At 43.7% G+C, this 18,978-nt stretch overlaps 1 protein-coding gene across 1 annotated transcript; it reads right to left on the bottom strand.

The window, feature by feature from the left end:
* Positions 1–1,737: 1,737 nt before the first annotated feature.
* Positions 1,738–17,103, bottom strand: XK (X-linked Kx blood group antigen, Kell and VPS13A binding protein). The gene is made up of 3 exons (XM_009904424.2): positions 16,811–17,103; positions 8,296–8,558; positions 1,738–3,290 (listed from the first exon to the last, which is right to left on the bottom strand). The coding sequence occupies exons 1-3, from the start codon at positions 17,053–17,055 to the stop codon at positions 2,464–2,466; spliced, it is 1,335 nt and encodes a 444-aa protein (XP_009902726.2). The 5' UTR covers positions 17,056–17,103; the 3' UTR covers positions 1,738–2,463.
* Positions 17,104–18,978: the final 1,875 nt, after the last annotated feature.

Raw genomic sequence — 18,978 nt, 5'->3', positions numbered from 1 at the left:
AAGGCAAAATCATATGACAGTAATACATAAATATTTAGTTTTGTTTTCTTGAAGTATGCATGCACTTTAGATTGGTATAAAAATAGGAAGTAATACGTCACTCTCTAAAAATATGCACATCTAGTAGTCTTCATCATTGGTATGTGAAGTTAAATGGTACTCACTATGTATACATACTAGACTCTTGGCTGTATAACTCTCCCAGTGCTGACTTCACTACAGCACAAACATTTCACTGGCTCAGGTTTGTGAAGCTTCTGCTGTTCCCAAATGGCAAAATCAAAACTGCACCATCATTTACAGCATCCAAAGTCTGCTTTAAATATGAAGTATGTCTGCATATGAGGCCACTTTTCTTTTTCCAAAGACCAACATTTCTGATCTAGGTTTGCCTGTAAATAAGCAACAACCATAATTCCCTGATTATTGGTAAGTAACCAACTATATCGAAGTCAGATACTATGTTTTAGTTAGGAACACCTGAAAATTTGGCTTTGCGTGCTTAGCTCTGCAGGTTTGGAAGCAAGGACTACATTCTCACTTGCTCCTTTACCTCACTACTGAAAAAAAAAATCTTAAATACTCTTCTACATCTAGAAAAGTACAGAGAGATACTATACTGTACTTCTATATACAAAAGTACAAAGAAATACTGTAGTGTCTATAAGGAGTCACTTCACTATCCTGTGCTCCTCAGGGAGAGAAACTGAGGTGTTTGGGGTCTTTCTCAGGTATGTGAGGTACATTCCCATGTGAAACTCAAGCCAAAAATTCCCATTACCACACACCAACAATTTAATGAGCTCCACATATACACACCACACACAAACATGTATTAAGCAAAATAGAAAACAATAATTCCATTATAAAACTGACGTATGAAAACATTAACTTACAGTTCAATAAATAAATAAACCCAGCTTAGCAGCATTGCACATGACACATTTTGCTATAAATTACTTCAGACCTGAACTTGAGACACTTCTAATACAATGATGCTGATGTCATCCCTACTGAAGAACTTCATATCCTCCACAATGACAGGATGGAGGCTAAGCTTAGGACACTAGTAGGTATTTTGGGTCACAAATTGCTTGCTAGCAGTCATAATGTGTAATATTCTAAAGGAGTCAACATACTAACCAAAGAAAGTGCAAAAGCTTTCATTTAAGTTTTGCAAATACAGGTGGTTTTGTGTATTTCCACTAAATTCTTGGGTGTTCATCTTTTAAAGCTTTCTCAGCAACTGAGAAAATATAGAAACACTCATTTGTGTTGATATAGTGCATAGAAGAAAGAGTAAACCACTTCCATTTCCTCTTCCTGTGATACTTCTGAGGTAAAGAAGTCAGAGGGTTTTGAACTACTTTATAAAACTAACCACAGCACATCACAGCCTCCATAAGGACTCAAGTGTCTTCTATCCCTACACAAGTCACTGAGTTGCCTGAGTGGTGTGGTTATCAACTCCCTGACAACTAGGCTGTAGTGTTCATTTCTCCAGTCATCTAAAAGAGAGACAGATAGTCAAAACTAATTGTCAAGGCTTCTGGTTAACACTGACTGAGTAATAGGCCTCCAGAGAACGACTGCTATTGCATGCCTTAGAGGACATTTAAAGACTGGTTGAATTGCTCCCTGGAGATATCCTCTGGAAAGCACCTATGTGACTAGCTCACACTATCTGCCCAAGTTCTAGATATTTAAAGTACATAAAGTGAACACCATCCTAACACCACAAATTATCAGATAAATGATCATGTCAGAAAAATGAGCTATGCCAGAACATCACAATTCATGTGTTGAATTTAATTCCCTTACTAACAAGCAGCAAATATGGAGGGTAAAACAGTGCAAAGCCAATAACCAACCAACCTCTCTGTCTTCAGTAACAGTCACAGTTCAGTATTAATAGTGGCTAATTGGCTGTTTCTTGGCAACCTAGAGTACAGTGCATTGTAGAAGTCCAATTCTTATACCACAGAGAGAAGTATTATTTCATTACACTGATTAGAGTGGGAAAAAAAAAGTCTGCAGTTTGATCAGAGCAGACCAGAGCAACAGTCTATACTAGTGAAGTTCTGTGGTCTGTTTCCATGCTAAGGGTGGCATGCCATTATGACATCCTATCTGAAACAAAATGCATTTCCTTCCATGCTCAGATTTCCTGAGTAAGATGAGCATCAGGCTAGTTTTTGAAAGATGATTTCAAAACAAGCACAGGATAATAAACTCCGAAACAGAAGTCTACAAAAAATGACCGCTCTCCTTACACAAACACACACAGAGATAGGCATACTCTTACACTAAGTTTTCCACAAAGGTATGCTTGTCAGTTGTCATGCAGTGCTACACCTGCAAGAAGGAAAAAAACCCATCCATAAGACACAACATCCAAGATACACAACGTTTCCAGCAGGTGATCTGCCACCTTCCAAAGGCACCTACTCGCCTCCAGTTGTACTAGGCATTGGAAGAAACACTCTGATGAGGATTCCCCTTTTGAGAATCTATTGTCTTGCTACTGCCCCAGGCTTCATCAGTATGTTCAGGAGATTTCACCTCTGCCTTGTCCATCAGTATGGTGGATTTGGGAGGCTTGCAAACAAAGCAGAGAAATTTGAAACACGACAGCAAACCTTCAGATATGCTGGATGAGAAAAGCTTTTTGCACGGATGGCAGAACTGGTAGAACACCAACATGAAGAGGATAGCCATGCAGTAGCTTATCAGGAGCTGCAAGACTAACAAGGGGGCGCAGACATACAAGTAGATATCGGTTTTATAGATGTACCACATCAGCAGGAGGAAGGCGTTCTCGATGAACCGCAGCATGTAATACACAGTCAGGCGGTACCAGTTTTGGGATTTGTTAATTAAGTCAGGATCATTGAGCTTCACCTGCACTGCAGACCAGCAGAACATGTTAATGCCAGCATACAGGAAGGTGAGAAGGCACAAGACGATGGTAGTGCCAACCCTGCTCAATGCCTTCTCTATGTTCTCCGGAAATGGAGACTTGCTTTGCCAGAAGAGAATCCATGGGTAGAAGAAAAATCCAAAGAAATTCACTAGGACAACAGGGAGAATCCAGATTTGGAGTACAGAACTGAAAAGGACCAGCACTGTAACCCGTGTAGCAATCTCAAAGCTTCGCCACATGAATATGCAGAGGTAGGCAACCGGTTTCACGCTGACATCATAATCATCATATTTAATCTTAATAGCCAGGATGTTGCAGCGTAAGGCACCATATACAATTGACAGGAGAGAAAGGACCATAAAAATACCTACAAAGAGAAGAGACAAATCAGGACCTTCAGCTTAGCAGTAGTTAAAGACATTGCATCGGTGTAGTGCAGATGTAGCTGTCTTCAAAAGACTCCCAGGGATCCCCAGCAGGCTATAATGCCAAAAAAGTGCCACTCTTTGTATATTTCTGGGTTCTCACTCTAAACCTATCTCTTATTTTGGTCTGTATTTGTAACTTTTCCAAGTAGCTAAAAAGGCATTTAACAGTCACAAGTGTTTGTCCCTCCTCCCCTTGCCAAGGGCTGTTTGTACAATCACTGTCCTTGGTAATTATACAGCTCTCTCATAGGATATCCAAGTTGCTCCCAAACTCTCACAGTACTCCACAACACAGGGGTGCTACTTCCCCTCTGCACAGATGAAAAAAAGCAAAAGAGAAGCTGAAATTCTGGAGTAACTTGGGCAAGCAGATAACTCAGTGCTTGTGAAAGTCTATGCCAAAGCAAATTGTCTAAGCTCTCAGTAAAGTTCTGGGATGAATCCCAAAATTGAAAGCCAGAGCAATTTAAACCCAGAACCATCTGCACTTCCTCTGCCTGTGTAGACAGAGATTTGTTTACTTGTGTTTTCCTGTGTATCTGCATTCTTTGTACATCTATCTGTATCAAACATTTAAATATAAGACTCTTTTCAAAGATGTCTTTAAAGTCAGATCAACTTTCAGCATCTCTCATCTACCCAGAATCGCTCATGTAAAAGTTTTATGGCTTTTCAATTCTGCAGAAAGCAAAGGCAAAAGCCAGGTGTTACCTGGCTTTCCCTCAAGATGGAGTCACCATCTCTGGGGGTGTTCAAATGGTGTGGGGACCTGACACTTAGGGACATGGTTTAGTGTTGACTGTTCAGTACCGGGTCAAAGGCTGGAACGGATGATCTTTAAGGTCTTTTTCAACCAGATACAATCTGTGATTCTGTGATCTCCAGGGGTTTAACTTATTTCTAGGTGTGAGGAGATAGGTGGAGATTCAAAATGTTCCTGGGTCTGTTTGGGTTTAGTCTCTGATGGGTCTGGAGCCTGGATAAGCTAGCAGCTGAAGCTGTGTTCTTACTCCATCTACTTGCGACCCACTGCAACTACATCATTAGCCTGGAACACGGTCATCCTTAGGGTAAAACCAATCCCAAGGTTTTAACCTACAGCCCATGGGTCCTGGAGACCCTCAGGCTGTTTTCATGGGATTCTAAAAGAACTCAGAGGAAGAGCAGCCTGGACAGGGCCTGAACACTTCCATCTAGAGGTATGGCTACTTGGAGATGATTCAGAACGATGCAAGGAGACTGAAAGGCCTATACCATTCAATTTGTTATGCATAGAGTGTTTTAGATCTCCTCCTTAGGCTGCATTGCCTCAAACCTTTGAAAGAGGCATTTCTTCACTGATAGAAACCAGATGAGGCTAATTCTGGTTTACTACAGTAGTCAAGTCCTCCTCTCCCAAAAGCTTAGTACTGCCACCAAACCTTCAGTTCAAATATCACTTTTGAGTCTGAGAGAAAAAAGGTTTAAAGCAGTCATGAAGGGAAATGTGGACAGGTGACATTGTTGCTTTTACTCATCCTGAGCAGATAAAGAAATTAAAATGTAAAGGGCAAAGTATGTTCCCATGGAACAGTCCCAACTTCCCTAACAGTCCCTATAAAGGCAGTATTTCTCTTCTTCCCACTCGCAGAAGGCTGTACTTTTCTTACAAATCAGGGGTGCACACTCACAGAGTCATTGAGTGAGGCACTGATTGTTGGTTTTTACTACATCTTCAGTCTTTTCAAGACCTGGTCTTCTCCCCTATAAAGAGAGACTGAGAACCCTGGGGCTGTTTAGTCTTGAGAAGACTGAGAGGGGATCTGATCAATGTGTATAAATATCTGAGGGGTGGGTGTCAAGTGGAGGGGGGCAAGCTGTTTTCGGTGGTGCACAATCATAAGACAAGGAACAACAGGTTCAAGCTTGAACATAGAAGGTTTCACCTGAACATGAGGAGAAACTTCTATACAGTGAGGGTGACAGAGCCCTGGAACAGGCTGCCTGGAGACTTTCAAAACCTGCCTGGATGCATTCCTGTGAAGATGATCAGTGGTGATCCTGCTTCTGAGAGGGGGGTTGGACTCGATGATCTCTGGAGGTCCTTTGCAATCTCTAACATTCTGTGATATTACTGAAATCTTACATTCATTTGAAGAATGGTAAGTTATCTATTACATATATTACAGCTTTCTGAACTGATAATCAGAACTCTTGAAAAATAAAGGCAGTTGGTTTTGTCACTTAGGGCAAGATACTTAGCTACAAGGTTTTGTGCCTTAAGATACAATTTTGACACTTAGTTGTATTGAACTAATAATACCCAAAGGATGTTGTTAAGGCTCAAAGTATCTTATCCAAACAATGAGAAAAGTATTCTGCGGTCAGAACTTAACGACTTGAGGAGAAGCAACTGTAGCAGTATCTCATGGTGTCTACTGAGATCCAGTCATGAACATTAGAAAGGTGACACTGTGAATATTAGTAAGTTGACAAAAAAAATCATAAACCCCAAACTTGTCACTGCTATACATTTTTATTGTAGAAGTACCTTTTTCAGCAGAATAGTTTTATTGTTGAATGGTAGGAAATCTGCCTTTTGAGATTATTTGACCCCAGCAAGCAACACTCAAAAAAGATGTACTGTAGAAGTACAAAACCTTTCATCTTACAAAAAGGTCACTCTTAAGAGAAGCAGATCTTCCACATTCAATACTGCACCCTGAGAAATGGCCCTTTTTCAAGGGCCACACAACCCCCACCTCCATGCAGCTGTCTTTTTTTTTTCAAATTAATTAATGCTAACTTCAGTCTTTTTAGGGCCTCTGCACTTTTCACTTCTCCAGGTAGTACTACCAAAGTGAAGGAGATCCTGATATATGGCCTACAGTGTATTAAGTGGACCTGAGCTTGATGTCAGCTACCTCTTTGAAGCAAGGTTATAGCTGGCTTTGAGGTAATGCATAACACTAACAGACACTGAAGTATTTACTACAGGGTGAAGCCCAGATGTGCAGGAGAGGTCTTGGCTTTTGCTCAGGAAGTGGCAATTACATACAGTAACAGCTTTTGCTCTGGAAGTGGCATTTCATACAGTAACAAGTTAGGAATTTCTTCACAGTTAGGCTGTAACCAAAGAAAGAGCTGAGTGTCTAGAACTAGGATTGGCATTACGCTATTACACATGGGTTTCCAATGCTTCATTTCATGCAAGAACATTCTATACATTGCATGCTAAACAGTCACCAAACCTTTATGTCTTTCATCACTAACCCTAGAGGCTTTGTCCTGATTTTACAACTCTCTATTACTCTCTCTACAACCTTTGAATTTTGGAGAATGCCAGACACTGGCATTAATCTGCTTTAATATCCTTATGTGCTGACTCACCCTTTGGTATATGAAATTTTTCCATTCTCTGAGTTGAGGGGAGAACCCAGACATTATTATAAAAGCTTCTCAAAAAACCCTTAGTTCCTTACCTTGGTACACTGCCAACCAAAGTACCCAAACCGAAGAAAGCTATGAGATTTGTAATGTGTCACCCTAGCCTCAGCCTCCCTAGCTGTGAAGCTGATGAAGACCCCTGGCCTCTCTGGGCCTCAGAGATAATAAGAGCTATTTTGTATTTCAACAGACACACACCTCTAAGTTTACACAGGTGCCAGAGTCCTTTCTTACACCAAAAGGTTGTTTGTCCTACTGGCAGGTGAAATAAACTCTTCATTTAGTAGCCAGACAGCAAATCAAGGGGTTTGTTTGGGGATTTTTTTTGTTGATTGTTTGTTTGTTTTTTTAAAGGAGCACATCATGTAACAAGATGCAGAGTCCCACAGTAACAGAGATGTGGTGCATCAGTTCTTCCTAAAAGTTAAACAGCTTGGGTCCAGAGGTAAGATGGCCAAATTTGCTTACTAGCTTATTGAGTCCTGCCTTCTAGTTCCAGATTCATAGCCTGGTAGATATCCTCAGTCCATATTCAGATCTGCACTGCTGAAAGTACACCTTCCTTTATGCAGCATGGCAAAGCATGCTCTGCTCTAGACCCCAAGGAATTTTCCTGAAAGTTTGTTCAAAATCCAAAACAGAACAGAGGTAATTTCCGCCCCGACAGCTTACTCTCTCCAGCTGCCTCCCACTCATGCCAAAATGGCCACTTTATCAGATTAATGTTTTTATAGCAACCCAAGTATGCCTCAGGAAGTGTCACAGACTGAACCATGATGACATAAACTTGAGAGCAATATCACCATCATAAGTTGTCAGGGAGATTAAATCTATTGCAACACAGAACCATAAAATCATAGAATTGTCAGGGTTGGAAGGGACCTCAAGGATCATCTAGTTCCAACCCCCCTGCCATGGGCAGGGACACCTCACACTAGAGCAGGTTGCTCAGAGCCACATCCAGCCTGGCCTTAAAAACCTCCAGGGATGAGGCTTCTACCACCTCCCTGGGCAACCTGTTCCAGTGTCTCACCACCCACATGGGGAAGAACTTCCTAACGTTTCATCTGAATCTACCCACTTCTAGTTTTGCTCCATTCCCCCTAGTCCTATCACTTTCTAATATTCTAAAAAGTCCCTCCCCAGCTTTCTTGTAGGCCCCCTTAAGTTACTGCAAGGCCACAAGAAGGTCTCAGAGCCTTCTCCGCTCCAGACTGAACAGTCCCAACTCTCTCAGTCTGCCTCCCCAGGAGAGGAGCTCCAACCCTCTGATCATCCTTGTGGCCCTTCTCTGGACACATTCCAGCATATCCATATCTTTTTTGTAGTAAGGGGCTCCAGAACTGGATGCAGAACTCCAGGTAGGGTCTCACCAGAGTGGAGTAGAGGGGAAGAATCATCTCCCTCAACCTGCTGGCTACATGTTCAGTTCTTGTCCAGGGCAGCTACACCTGACTGCTGACCTTTCTCCTCTCCCTCCCACCAAAATATGGAGGTGATACTAACAGCTGTACCTACTTCTGGCAGCCGTGATCTCCTGCTGCAGGACACAGATGTAGAGCTGGAGCGTGAGCTGGGGCGCTGAGCCGAGGAACGCCTGAATCACAGACGCCCTGCTGAACGCAGACCTGTGCGTGCACAGCTTGCCTTCGGCCTGGCCCACTTCTTTCTCAATTTCTTCTGAGTATCCATCCTTGGGCATCTGCCTCTTCTTTGTAATGCTGACATAGGGTTCCTCAACTCTGCCAGCGTGGAAGTAAATGTAAAAGACTTCCACACACCTACAAGCAAATCAGTAAATTGAGTAACAGGAAAATATATTAAAAGAAAGACAAAGGTCTTAGCACTCCTTGGTATTTTAAGTCATCATATACTAAGCCACTTACACACAGGGCAGTCTGCATTTTCTCCTGCTAGCAAATTTGGAATATGGCAGATTTCACTCTTTAAAACATGAACTATACAGGACTAGACAGCTAGACTCTGGCAGTGCCCTTTGGGCTGCTTGTAGTATTTGAACATGGGAGGATGTTTGGTTGTTTCCTATAAGCTGTCCTTGCCCTTTGCTGTCCTATTAAAGTCCTTAAACTACTCATCCACTACAGTGTTCATACACTTCTAGCCCAGGACTCAAGTTGGAGGTGTTTCTTTAGATTCTCATGCATTTCTCTTCTTGTTATCCACACAACTGTGACATACTAATGGGAAATGGCAATAAAACCACTTTTGCCTTAAATGAAACATCTCAAGACATGAGAGAGAAGCTCAGGAATAGGAGTGGGTGCACACACCTCATGACCAGATGGACTCTAACCCTGGCTTTACCAAGCAAAGGTCCAAAACACAAGTAAAAAGCCATAGCAGCAGTAATGAAAACAAGGAATCTGCCTCACAAGGTGAGGCAGAAAGAAGAGTAAAGAAAAACACCATTTCTGTCACATTGTGAAGGGGCCTAAAAATAAAGGATATGCTGTGGAGGAGCCATGCACAGCAAGACCACAAGGGCTAAAAACAAAACCTGCAAAAACCCAAACCCAGTGCAGACACAACCTGTTTTCTCTTTTATGCCTAACAGTAGTATAAGCTTCAGGAAGAAAAACAATTGTAGTGTGAGCAGAACAGGTGAGGGCTGGTTTCCAGCCCAGAGTGAGGCTTTGGGAGGAGAAACCCCCACTGCAAAGGCAACCCATGGCACCAGCTCTGATCACTTCTCTCAGTGTCTGAGACACATGGCATCTTCTTTCACAGGCATCACCCTGTGATGAGGACTGAGCTGTTGTCTTTCCTTCCATAGTGCCTGCCAGGGTTCATCTCCTCCACCTGGTATCCTGGTAGGTAATACTTGCTGGAACGCAGCATCTCCAGGTCTCCGACAGGTCAGATTTGGCCAATGAGTTTTTGTAATGTAATAAATAAGGTTTATCTTCTGTTTAAAATATCTCATGATACAAAGCATGAAGCTGTGCTTGCTTGAGACTTTGAACTCCTGTTTCCTACCCAGTTTGAGTTTTTTTTCACCAATTGCCAAGTCAGAGTCTATCACAGCCTTTTAGTGAAAAGCTAAAAGACCAAACTGTAAAGCAACACTGATAAAAATTCAGATAGAAGCACACTGATTTTTGTTTTAATTAGTTTTGTTTTATTTTCTCCCCTAACTGGACCATGAGCAAGTTTCACCTACTCTAGATGGAGAGCAGTTTAAGGATCCTGTACTACTATCCTTAAATCACTAGGCTCCAGGTATGCTACTATTACCACTAAGCTATTCATAGTGCCTGGTGTGCTGGATGCTTCATTCACAGTGGTGACTTTCTATTTTCCTCTTGTTCATCTTCTCAGTCCCTGCCAGTCACATTCCATGTGAATGAATCCACACAGCCAAATATAAAGTGTGAAAAGTTAATAAACTACAACAGCTTATGAAGCCAACAGAGGCTCTGAAACCAATAAATTGATTTTAAGCCAAAAGGAAGATCCCAGGACAGTTTTGTCTTGCTTAGTATTCACAGCCATCCATTCATCCTGAGCTGAGAGCAAGGCTGAAGCTATTACAGAAAATGAGATCTCATCATCAGCCTCCAAACTCTTGCTGTGTGTGATTACAAAAATATACAGTCTAGGGACCCATCTAACAAATATGCAGCAATCCCATAAAAGAGATGGGAAGATTCATAAGACTACTGAGGAGAGCAAATATGGTAATCAACAAAATGTCGTGTTTGGAGCAAGCATTTGATTTGTATTTATTAGCTAGGTATGATTTAGCAGTATATTGTTTGTGATGGGAAGTAATTTCCATATAGAAAAGCAAACATAATGTGAAATGGTCTCATGAGTAAACCTTAGAGACAAAGGGGATTTTTACCTGTACAAGAGAGTACTAAAAATTGTGTGTACAAGCATTCAGATTACATTATTAATGATGTCTATCTTCTCCCAAGCCCTGCCTGCCCATCCCATGCAAGAGTGTCTATGGAGGCCATCCATGCCTTCACAAATAGCTTCAGACTCTGCATGTTGCCACTGCTCAAGCAACTTCTTCAGACAGCAGCAGTCTGGCAGTTGATACACTAGAAAGAAAGAGTACCAATCTAAATGTAATCGATCTTAAGAGGGGCATAGGCACTTGAAGAACCATCCATGTGAGAAGGGTTCAGGACAGTGATGAAGAATCAATTCAGATCACGTACCTGTGCCAGGCTATAACTTTGCCAGCGAAGTGCATTATGAAGGGTTGGGCATCCTGTCTTTAAATGATCTGGCTTGTTCTTTTTTAGCAGGAAACACAACTAAAAGACAATGATAGAAGGTGATTGCTTCAAGCATCCAGAGTTACAAACCCTGCTACAGAACTGGAAATTCCCCAGCAGCCCTAGGTGCTCACTGCTCTGCTCTGGAGGAACAGAATGGGAGATTCCCAACTTTGCACAAGCCCTCTTCTGCAAAGCAGTGATGTCAGGGCCTTTTCAAGAGATCCTCACATGGCATCAACAGAAGACATGCAGCTGGCTAGTTTCTCTGCATGTGAAGCAATAAGAGTTGCAGCACGGGCTCTGAAGGAACTAAAGTTACTCTGAAGAAAAGGAATGTCAGATCTACTGTCTACAGTGAAAGTTCAAAGGTAAGGTTCTGCTTCCTCCCCTGCTGACAAATCCTGGCACAGAGAAGAGCTATCTATGCTTTTTCAAGGATCCTGATGGTGTCTACAAAGAATGATTCAGAAGCAAGCAATGATCCAGTAGGAGGAATAATTCTATCCTTATGTGCCTGCAGAGAGTAAGGACCTCATCCCCTCTTTTAATCACGGATGTGTGGGATTTAAATACCGGCAAAATAACAGTGGTGTGAAGAGGAAGAAAGCAATGGAAACAGGCAGCTTTGCACAGCCAACCAACGTTTCAAGAGCTATCCACACATGCTCACGGCAAATGCCAAAGCAGATTTCTCTAATGACTCATTTTTCAGTAATTCCTTTCCTTTAGAGAAGTGTGCAAAAGTCCTGCAGACTTACTTACCTGTGCCATACAAAGATTTGTTCCTCACTTGTTGTTCTACCTTCCATCTGCACTGACTTTTCTGCTCATCACATCTCCATCACCTAAAACACTGGCTCAAGAATAAAGAAAGAAAAAAAAAGGGGGGGGGGGGGGGGGGGGGGGGGGGGAAGAAGGGAAAAAAAAGAAGGAAAAAAGAAAAGCCTGAAGAGGGTCTAGGCATAGTCTTTGCATCTGGGATGGAAATCCCAGAGGGAGATGCATCAAGAGCTGTAAAGTCTAGAGCTAGCAGAATCTCCTACGGTAAGGTCTGCTAATGGAAGTCCTACAAGAAAGACAGAGTTTTATAGCTGTGCTACTCTGAGCTACAAAGCAAGTCACTAGGTAAGAGAGACTACCCATGAGAGACAGTGCTTCTGCATGTGAATGAAGCATTATCTGCACTGTTATAGCTTATTAGATTTAAAAGCACAGAATGAGATGACCAAAATATTAATGACTCTATTAACTTCAGCCTATGGGTGTTTTGTTTGGGGTTTGGTTTGGTTTTGTTGTTTGGGTTTTGGTGTGGTTTGTTGTTGTTGTTTTTGTTGTTAGGGGTTTTTTTAACTTCCTGTAGTCAAAGAGTCTAATTTTGGCTGTGACAGCAGCTCCTTTGGCAGTTTGATGAAAACTTCCTACTACATCTGCTTTGCTGTTGTACTACATAGTTCATAGACAAATGTAATTGTTTCTCCTTATGCCTTGAGAAACAAAGCCTGACCCCATTAAAAAAACCAAAAAGTCTATTGTTTATATCCTTGTCCCACTAAAATCTGAGGAAAACAGTCATTAGTGCTTTATACAGAGGCCTGTTATATTGGCTTTCAATTTTTCCCAAGGAGAAGTTCATCACCCTGCAGACAGAGCCATCTCTTCATCCCATGTTCTGTGTAAAGCAGAATGTCTAGGCCCACATTCAGCTAACAGCACTCGGGATGGTAGTCACAAAGACTTAGCTTTGCTCTTCATGAAGCTGGTATCTGAAGAAAGCACTGCCAAGTTCATGACAGCCCCTTCTGGATATGCAATCTCACTATTGTCTTCAGAGAGTAAGGAACCATCAAACCCAGCTCACAGAATCACTCAGGTTGGAAGAGACCCCTGGGATCCTCAAGTCCAACCATTAACCCTACTCTACAAAGTTCACCCCTAAACCATAATTTCAAATACAACATCTAACCGACCTTTAAACACATCTGGAATTGGTGACTCAACCAACTCCCCGGGCAGCCTATACCAGTGTCTGACCATTCTTTCTGTGAAGAAAAAACAAAACCAAAAGACTTCCTCATGTCCAGTCTACATGTATGTAAACATAAGGTACAATGCCACCACCACCCTCAGCTCATGACTGTAAGCCCTGCCTCTTCAAGTCAGCTTGCTGGAAACCCACACTCCTCACTTCAGCTCCTGACTTATTCATTGCTTGCAGAATAGCAGAGGGCAAGCAAGTTAACAGGAGTCTCTCTGGCACCCTTTATTAAGAGCTGTTTGCACTTTGAACAAATTCCTCAGTGCAGAGTGCCACACCGCAAAAATACATCCAGTTATTATTTAGTGGGATTGTAGCAGCACCTAAAACCTCAAGACAATGTCCATGTCTCAAGTGCTGTCCAAAGGAACAGGGAACAAAGAGACAGTCTTGCCTCAGAAGCAGTCAATAATTAGCCAAAAAGCTCATCATAGCCTTGTCTAATGAAAATAAAAATGTAGTGAACCTCTCATTGACATTAGTTATCATCTCAAGTCAATTTGGTTTTTTGTGTAATAAATTAATTTCCATGGCAAAATAATTTCTTTAAAAAAAAAAAGAGAGAGATAAAATATCCAAATACATTTTCTAAGCATCCAGACAAACTGGTGTACTCACAAGGCAAGGTGATGACCTGAAATGCTGCAGGAATACACCTCAGTGCCCAGAAACCTGCAGTCACTTTGTTCAGCCACCTCTCTGCATAATCTCTGGCATGACTAAACCCTGGGGATGAGAGCCAGGCCACTAAGGCAGGCAGGAATTTTACTCTACAAATTGCTCTTCATTTACACTCTTTGGGAGTGGGAGAATTAATTTTAAAAGGGTGCATTAACAGTGCTCTCCCAATGCAGCAGAAGTCCTCTTCTGGCAGTGGGATGATGCCTAATTTTAGTGATTCCAGTGGCAGCAGCAGGACAGCAAGTGCCTCCCGAACAGGTGGAGAGTGGGTGTTTGGAGAAGGTGGTGGTATGCAAGAAGGTTTTATAAGAGAATGTAGGTTTTTTCCCCTCTGTCACACAGAAGATCTAAAATAGGATGATCATTTGGCTTGCAAAGCTCAATACCCTTCTTCCGTGCCAAGATATTTCCATACCATTTCCCAACATTTAAACTTAGCATTTTAAGGGGGAAAAAAATGTCCAGCTTTAAAGATGATGAAGAAAACCCACAGAGCATACATGGACTGTCTGTAACGCAGTGCACTGATATTTGAGTAGCTGAATTTGAACAGAGAAATACTAACCACATCACAAACACAACTGAGATGATTAAAAAGTGTTCTCTGTCTTCAAGCCAGTGAAGCAGGCTGCCCTCTCCTGAAACACATCCACTCAGTCTAAAGGCTCTAACATTTCTCTCTGATGCTGCCAACAGACAGAGTCTGGGGCAGTTCTACTGTCTATGTGTTTTATTTGACCTAATTTGACCCAGTTTGACCAGCTCTCTCTAAAAAGCCCTGTCCTGTGCCAGTGAGGTGTAAGAGAGCTTGAACACATGGGATGGAGTGAGGCTTCACACCAGGGAAGCCGATGACTAACAGTAGCATGACTCTCTGATGCAAAGGAGCCGAGTTTTGTCTAAAAGGATGAGACCAAATGACTCTAGGGACAATGGTCCTTTTCAGCTTACAATGGCTAAAGCCACAAAATGACAGTGAAGTGATGATACAGCCAAAAAATATTTTGACTCCTAGCTCTCACTTCACACCTGTGTGTATTCCAATCAACACAGGATAGAAAGCCTCCTGTGCGAAGTAGGGAAGGGCAAACTATTTCATGGGCTGAAAACACTTCAGTTTCTACAGTGCAAATCCACCTCTGACAGGAAGCAATTGGTTTTCTCTTCTGAAAGATGCAACAATGTTTAATGGCAGTGGGTAGGAAGGCAAGGAAGAGAAAAAGACCTTTAACATCCATCTCAGATCAATTACTTCACCTTCCAACACTTCTGTACTGTATCCTACAGACACATTTCCTTGAATCTCAAGAGACATTATTTTCTATGAAACTTTCACAGGACAACAGGATGTTAAGGGTTGGAAGGGACCTCAGGAGATCAAGTCCAACCCCACCTTTCTCTCTTTAATTTGTGGAGTCCTTCAAGCCTTTTGCAATAAACAAGTTTTTCACGTGGCATGAACATATTACCCTCTTTTTAATTAGTGATTACAGTTCTCTGTATCCTGGGTCTAGAGAGAAGTTAATATGCATGGCTTCATACTGCCTAAATGATGCCATGGGGACTGTGGCACCCACACTGCAGCATGATGGAGAGGAGTGGGCTTCTGTATGCCCACTAGTCTTACATCAGTAACTGTAGCTGGAAGTCTGCCAACACAGCAGAAAGTGTGTTCTGCACAAGATGAGCCTTGTGATGTAAACAGATAAACTAAATGTTGAGAAGAAAGTGAAATCATGCCTGGTGGTTACGGTCAAAGCAGACGTCTGTTTCTTCCAGATAACTGGAAAGAAAAATCCTCTAATTTGTTGTTGCTTATGTTCTTTGTTTGCTTCTTCCCATCTTGCAGCTTGACATGACATTCTTCCCTTGTCTGACATGAAGAAATTGATTTGGAATGACAGAAGTGACAAACATAATTTTTCTTTGGATAGTTGCATTCTCTTTGGTTTTACTCCTTATTCTGCAAAGAATGTGGAAGTGTTTTCATCTTCCCTTTTCGAAAGTCAGAGCTCTTCAAGAACTTAAAACTGTTAAGCCATAGCTTCAATCTCTTTAAATTACTGTCCTGGTTTGTAAACAAGTATTAACAAAACAAAACAGAAGGCCCAGTCGTAGTTACAGACGAATTCAATGTTTTCTAAGCATAAGATGTTTTGTAACATCCGAACGGTTCATCCTTACTAGTGTGAATACATCTTCCATTTCCAAACTGTCCAGGAATTTCAAAAGGCTGAGGGTACTTCTTCATAGCCTCTACTATAAAAACCCTTTTTGAAGAAAACATTTTAATATAATTTTAAAACGAAAGCTCCCAGCAAACATTTTGTTGTGAGGCTGCACCACTTCTGTAACTTTTCACGTCTCTTTTTCCTAAGGGTATTTTGAGGCAGAAGTTGAACTGAAATGGAACAATCTCCCAAGCAATTCGGGACACAAAGGTCACTCCCGGCAAGAAGAGACAAACTAAACCATTACTAGTATTTCCAAGATGCAGAGATCGGATGGATAGTATTATTGCATTGAAGTAGCAGCTGAGTGAGGCTTCCTTTCTCTTTTGGAAGTAACCTCAGAGTGAAGTGATACACGTAAACCAGCAACGATCAGACATAACCATTTGCAATAGACAGAAAATGAGCGCAGGCAATACCTCCAGGAGGGAGTGAGCTCTGCTTGGCTGCCCGCGGGAGCACAGCCTGCCCGCCGGAGCACAGCCTGCCCGCCACCTGCCTCTCAGGAGGTGCTCAACCCATTTTCTCCAACGCCAAGTGCCCGCTGAAGGTCAGAGAGCACCACGCCCCTCACTGTGCTCCTGCCTAAGGGCATTTACCCAGGAAATTATTCCTCCTGCAGCTTCAGAAATAAAACTAGCAAGGACTCGATGGTGGCTAACCCCGGTGCCGAGCAGCGGCGGCTGCCACCCGGGAGCGGTCGCGCCCGCACGGCACAAAGGCCGGGGCGCTCCAGGTGCCCCTTGATGACCCCGCGGCCGCCCCCCGAGCTCACCCCACGCCGTGCTCGCTGAGGAGGGCAGGGGTGGTGGAGCGGGGCGGGACTCACCGACCTGACGAGGGGCCCCAGCTGCAGGAGGTGCAGCAGCAGCACCAGCGGGCGGTCACGGCTGACGTCGCGATGGATGAAGACCAAGCTGAGCTGCACCAGCGCGCAGGGCAGGAGGGCGAAGAGCAGCGTCAGCCACTGCCACATGCGGTCCCCCGCAGCGTGGTACGCCCCGCTCAGGCACAACGCGGCCACCGTCTCGGCCACGAAGAGGACGAGAGAGACAAGGACGGAACCCGGGAATTTCATCTCCACCTGTCCCGCACCGCCACCCGCGGGGCGCGTTTTCACCGCGCCGCAGCCGCCCCACACCCGCCGCGCCTCAGCCCGGCCCGCCCAACAGCCGCTGAGGCGCGCTGAACACCGGCGCCCGCTAGGGGGAGCCGCCGGCACAACCATCGCGCTCGCTGCTCCCGCCCGCCGCCGCCTTCGCCCGTGAGCGGCCCAGCGAGGGCGCCCAGGGGTCGGCGGAGCACCGCCAGCCGCGGCCCCGCTGCGAGTGTTGCGGCTTGATGCCGGCCGCAGCGAGAGCGGGGCGTCCCTGGAAGAACACCACCGGAGCCGTCCCCCTCACGGCGCCTCTTTTGGCCATGAGATACGAACTGAGCCTGAAGAGGGGGGAATTTTCGGTGGAAAGGTGGAAACTGTTCTTAAGCGGGAGCTCGGCAGGACTGGAGAAACATCCTGAAAGGAGGTGGCAAGGGCAACGTCAAGCACCTGAAAGAAAATAACCCTATGCAGCAATGAGGACTGAGGGACAGCTCATAAACGAAAAAACACCAAACCACCTAACAACCCATCAAACCAAAAACACCCCCCCCTCCCCCCCCCCCCCCCCAAAACCACCAAATAAATGCAGAAAGGGAGCAGAATCCTGGTAAATCTCCCCTGGTGCACTTAGTTCCATGACCTCCCCACCAATGAGCCTGCTAGCAGAGGTGCCCTTTCACCACTTTGTCATGTGGATCTTACCCTTGCTTGTCATGGCTGTTCCTTCAGACGTTCCCAGGATGACAAAACCCAAAGCTCTGCTGACACCAGCTGTTGTGCAGTAGCATTTGCCTATTGTCCTTGGGCAAAGCTTTCCCTTTCGCCTACAAGAGCAAGAAGACCACCCCATGCCTATCTCCTTTGCCACCAGAGCTCTAGAATCATTCTGGATACATGTAAGGTGACCATGGCAGTATCACTAACACCCATGTGGACAAGCAGCAAAAGGTTGCATGAGGGCAGCACAAGGCTTTGCAGTCTTTCCACATCTTTAACCTGAGTAACTGGCAAGACACAAAGATCGTAAGGTGCCAGGTCAGATTGGCAAATAATGTCTGTATCCTGCACCAGAACGGTCTCAAATCACCACCACTTCTCTCTTCCTCACGGTGCAGACACTTGGTTCATGGTCCTCTGATGCCTGAGCTCGTGTGTCTTGTTTCAGCTTGCCTGCTCCCAAGAATTGCAGATGTGCATGTGGAGCTTAGCTACAAATCAGAGACCTACTAGGACCTCGATGGGAAGGCAGGATACAGAGCTGAGGTGTTATTAGCCTGTTAATGATAACACAGGCTACTCCTGCATGTCTGCAAGTATTCTTTAATGCAACTTAGGTTATCACCAGATTTATTTAAACAGTGCCAATAACATTTTCTGGGACCATACTTGAACTGCTGCACTGGCAAACATGAAGTCCTACTTGCTCACCATCTAGGCTCAGTTCAGGATGGCAACCTGGTTATGGATGGGCCCAGGTGAATTTAATACTCTTATGTACCCTTCACTGGGAATGGAGGGTCTTTCTAGAAAGAGGACAGAGACTTAAACAGGCTGAAGATAAACACCTAAGTGGGAAACTTCAATCTACAGGCCAAAAGCAACCTGTCTTCTCTCAGGGGAAACTACCATGAAGTAGTTTTACCGACGTGCTATGTGCAGCCTGGAAGTTTTATCTAATTCTAAAATGAGTGATTTTTACCTTTGATAACATGGTACCATGGAAAACTTTTTAGAGCCCTACCTAAGTCATGACTGTTCCCGAAGGAGAAGTTGCCAGCACTGTGAAAGACAAACACACATAAGCAAGCCAATGCAAAATCACATTGTTCAAGGTTGGGCTTTTATTTAAGGCAAAATATAATCACAGCTTTAATATTCATGATATGGATATACACAGTTTGC

This window comes from Dryobates pubescens, chromosome 12, assembly GCF_014839835.1.
Source record: "Dryobates pubescens isolate bDryPub1 chromosome 12, bDryPub1.pri, whole genome shotgun sequence".
Taxonomy (NCBI): Eukaryota; Metazoa; Chordata; class Aves; order Piciformes; family Picidae; genus Dryobates; species Dryobates pubescens.
The sequence above is the reverse complement of the archived record's forward strand: the minus strand, read 5'-3'. Positions and strand labels throughout refer to the sequence as shown.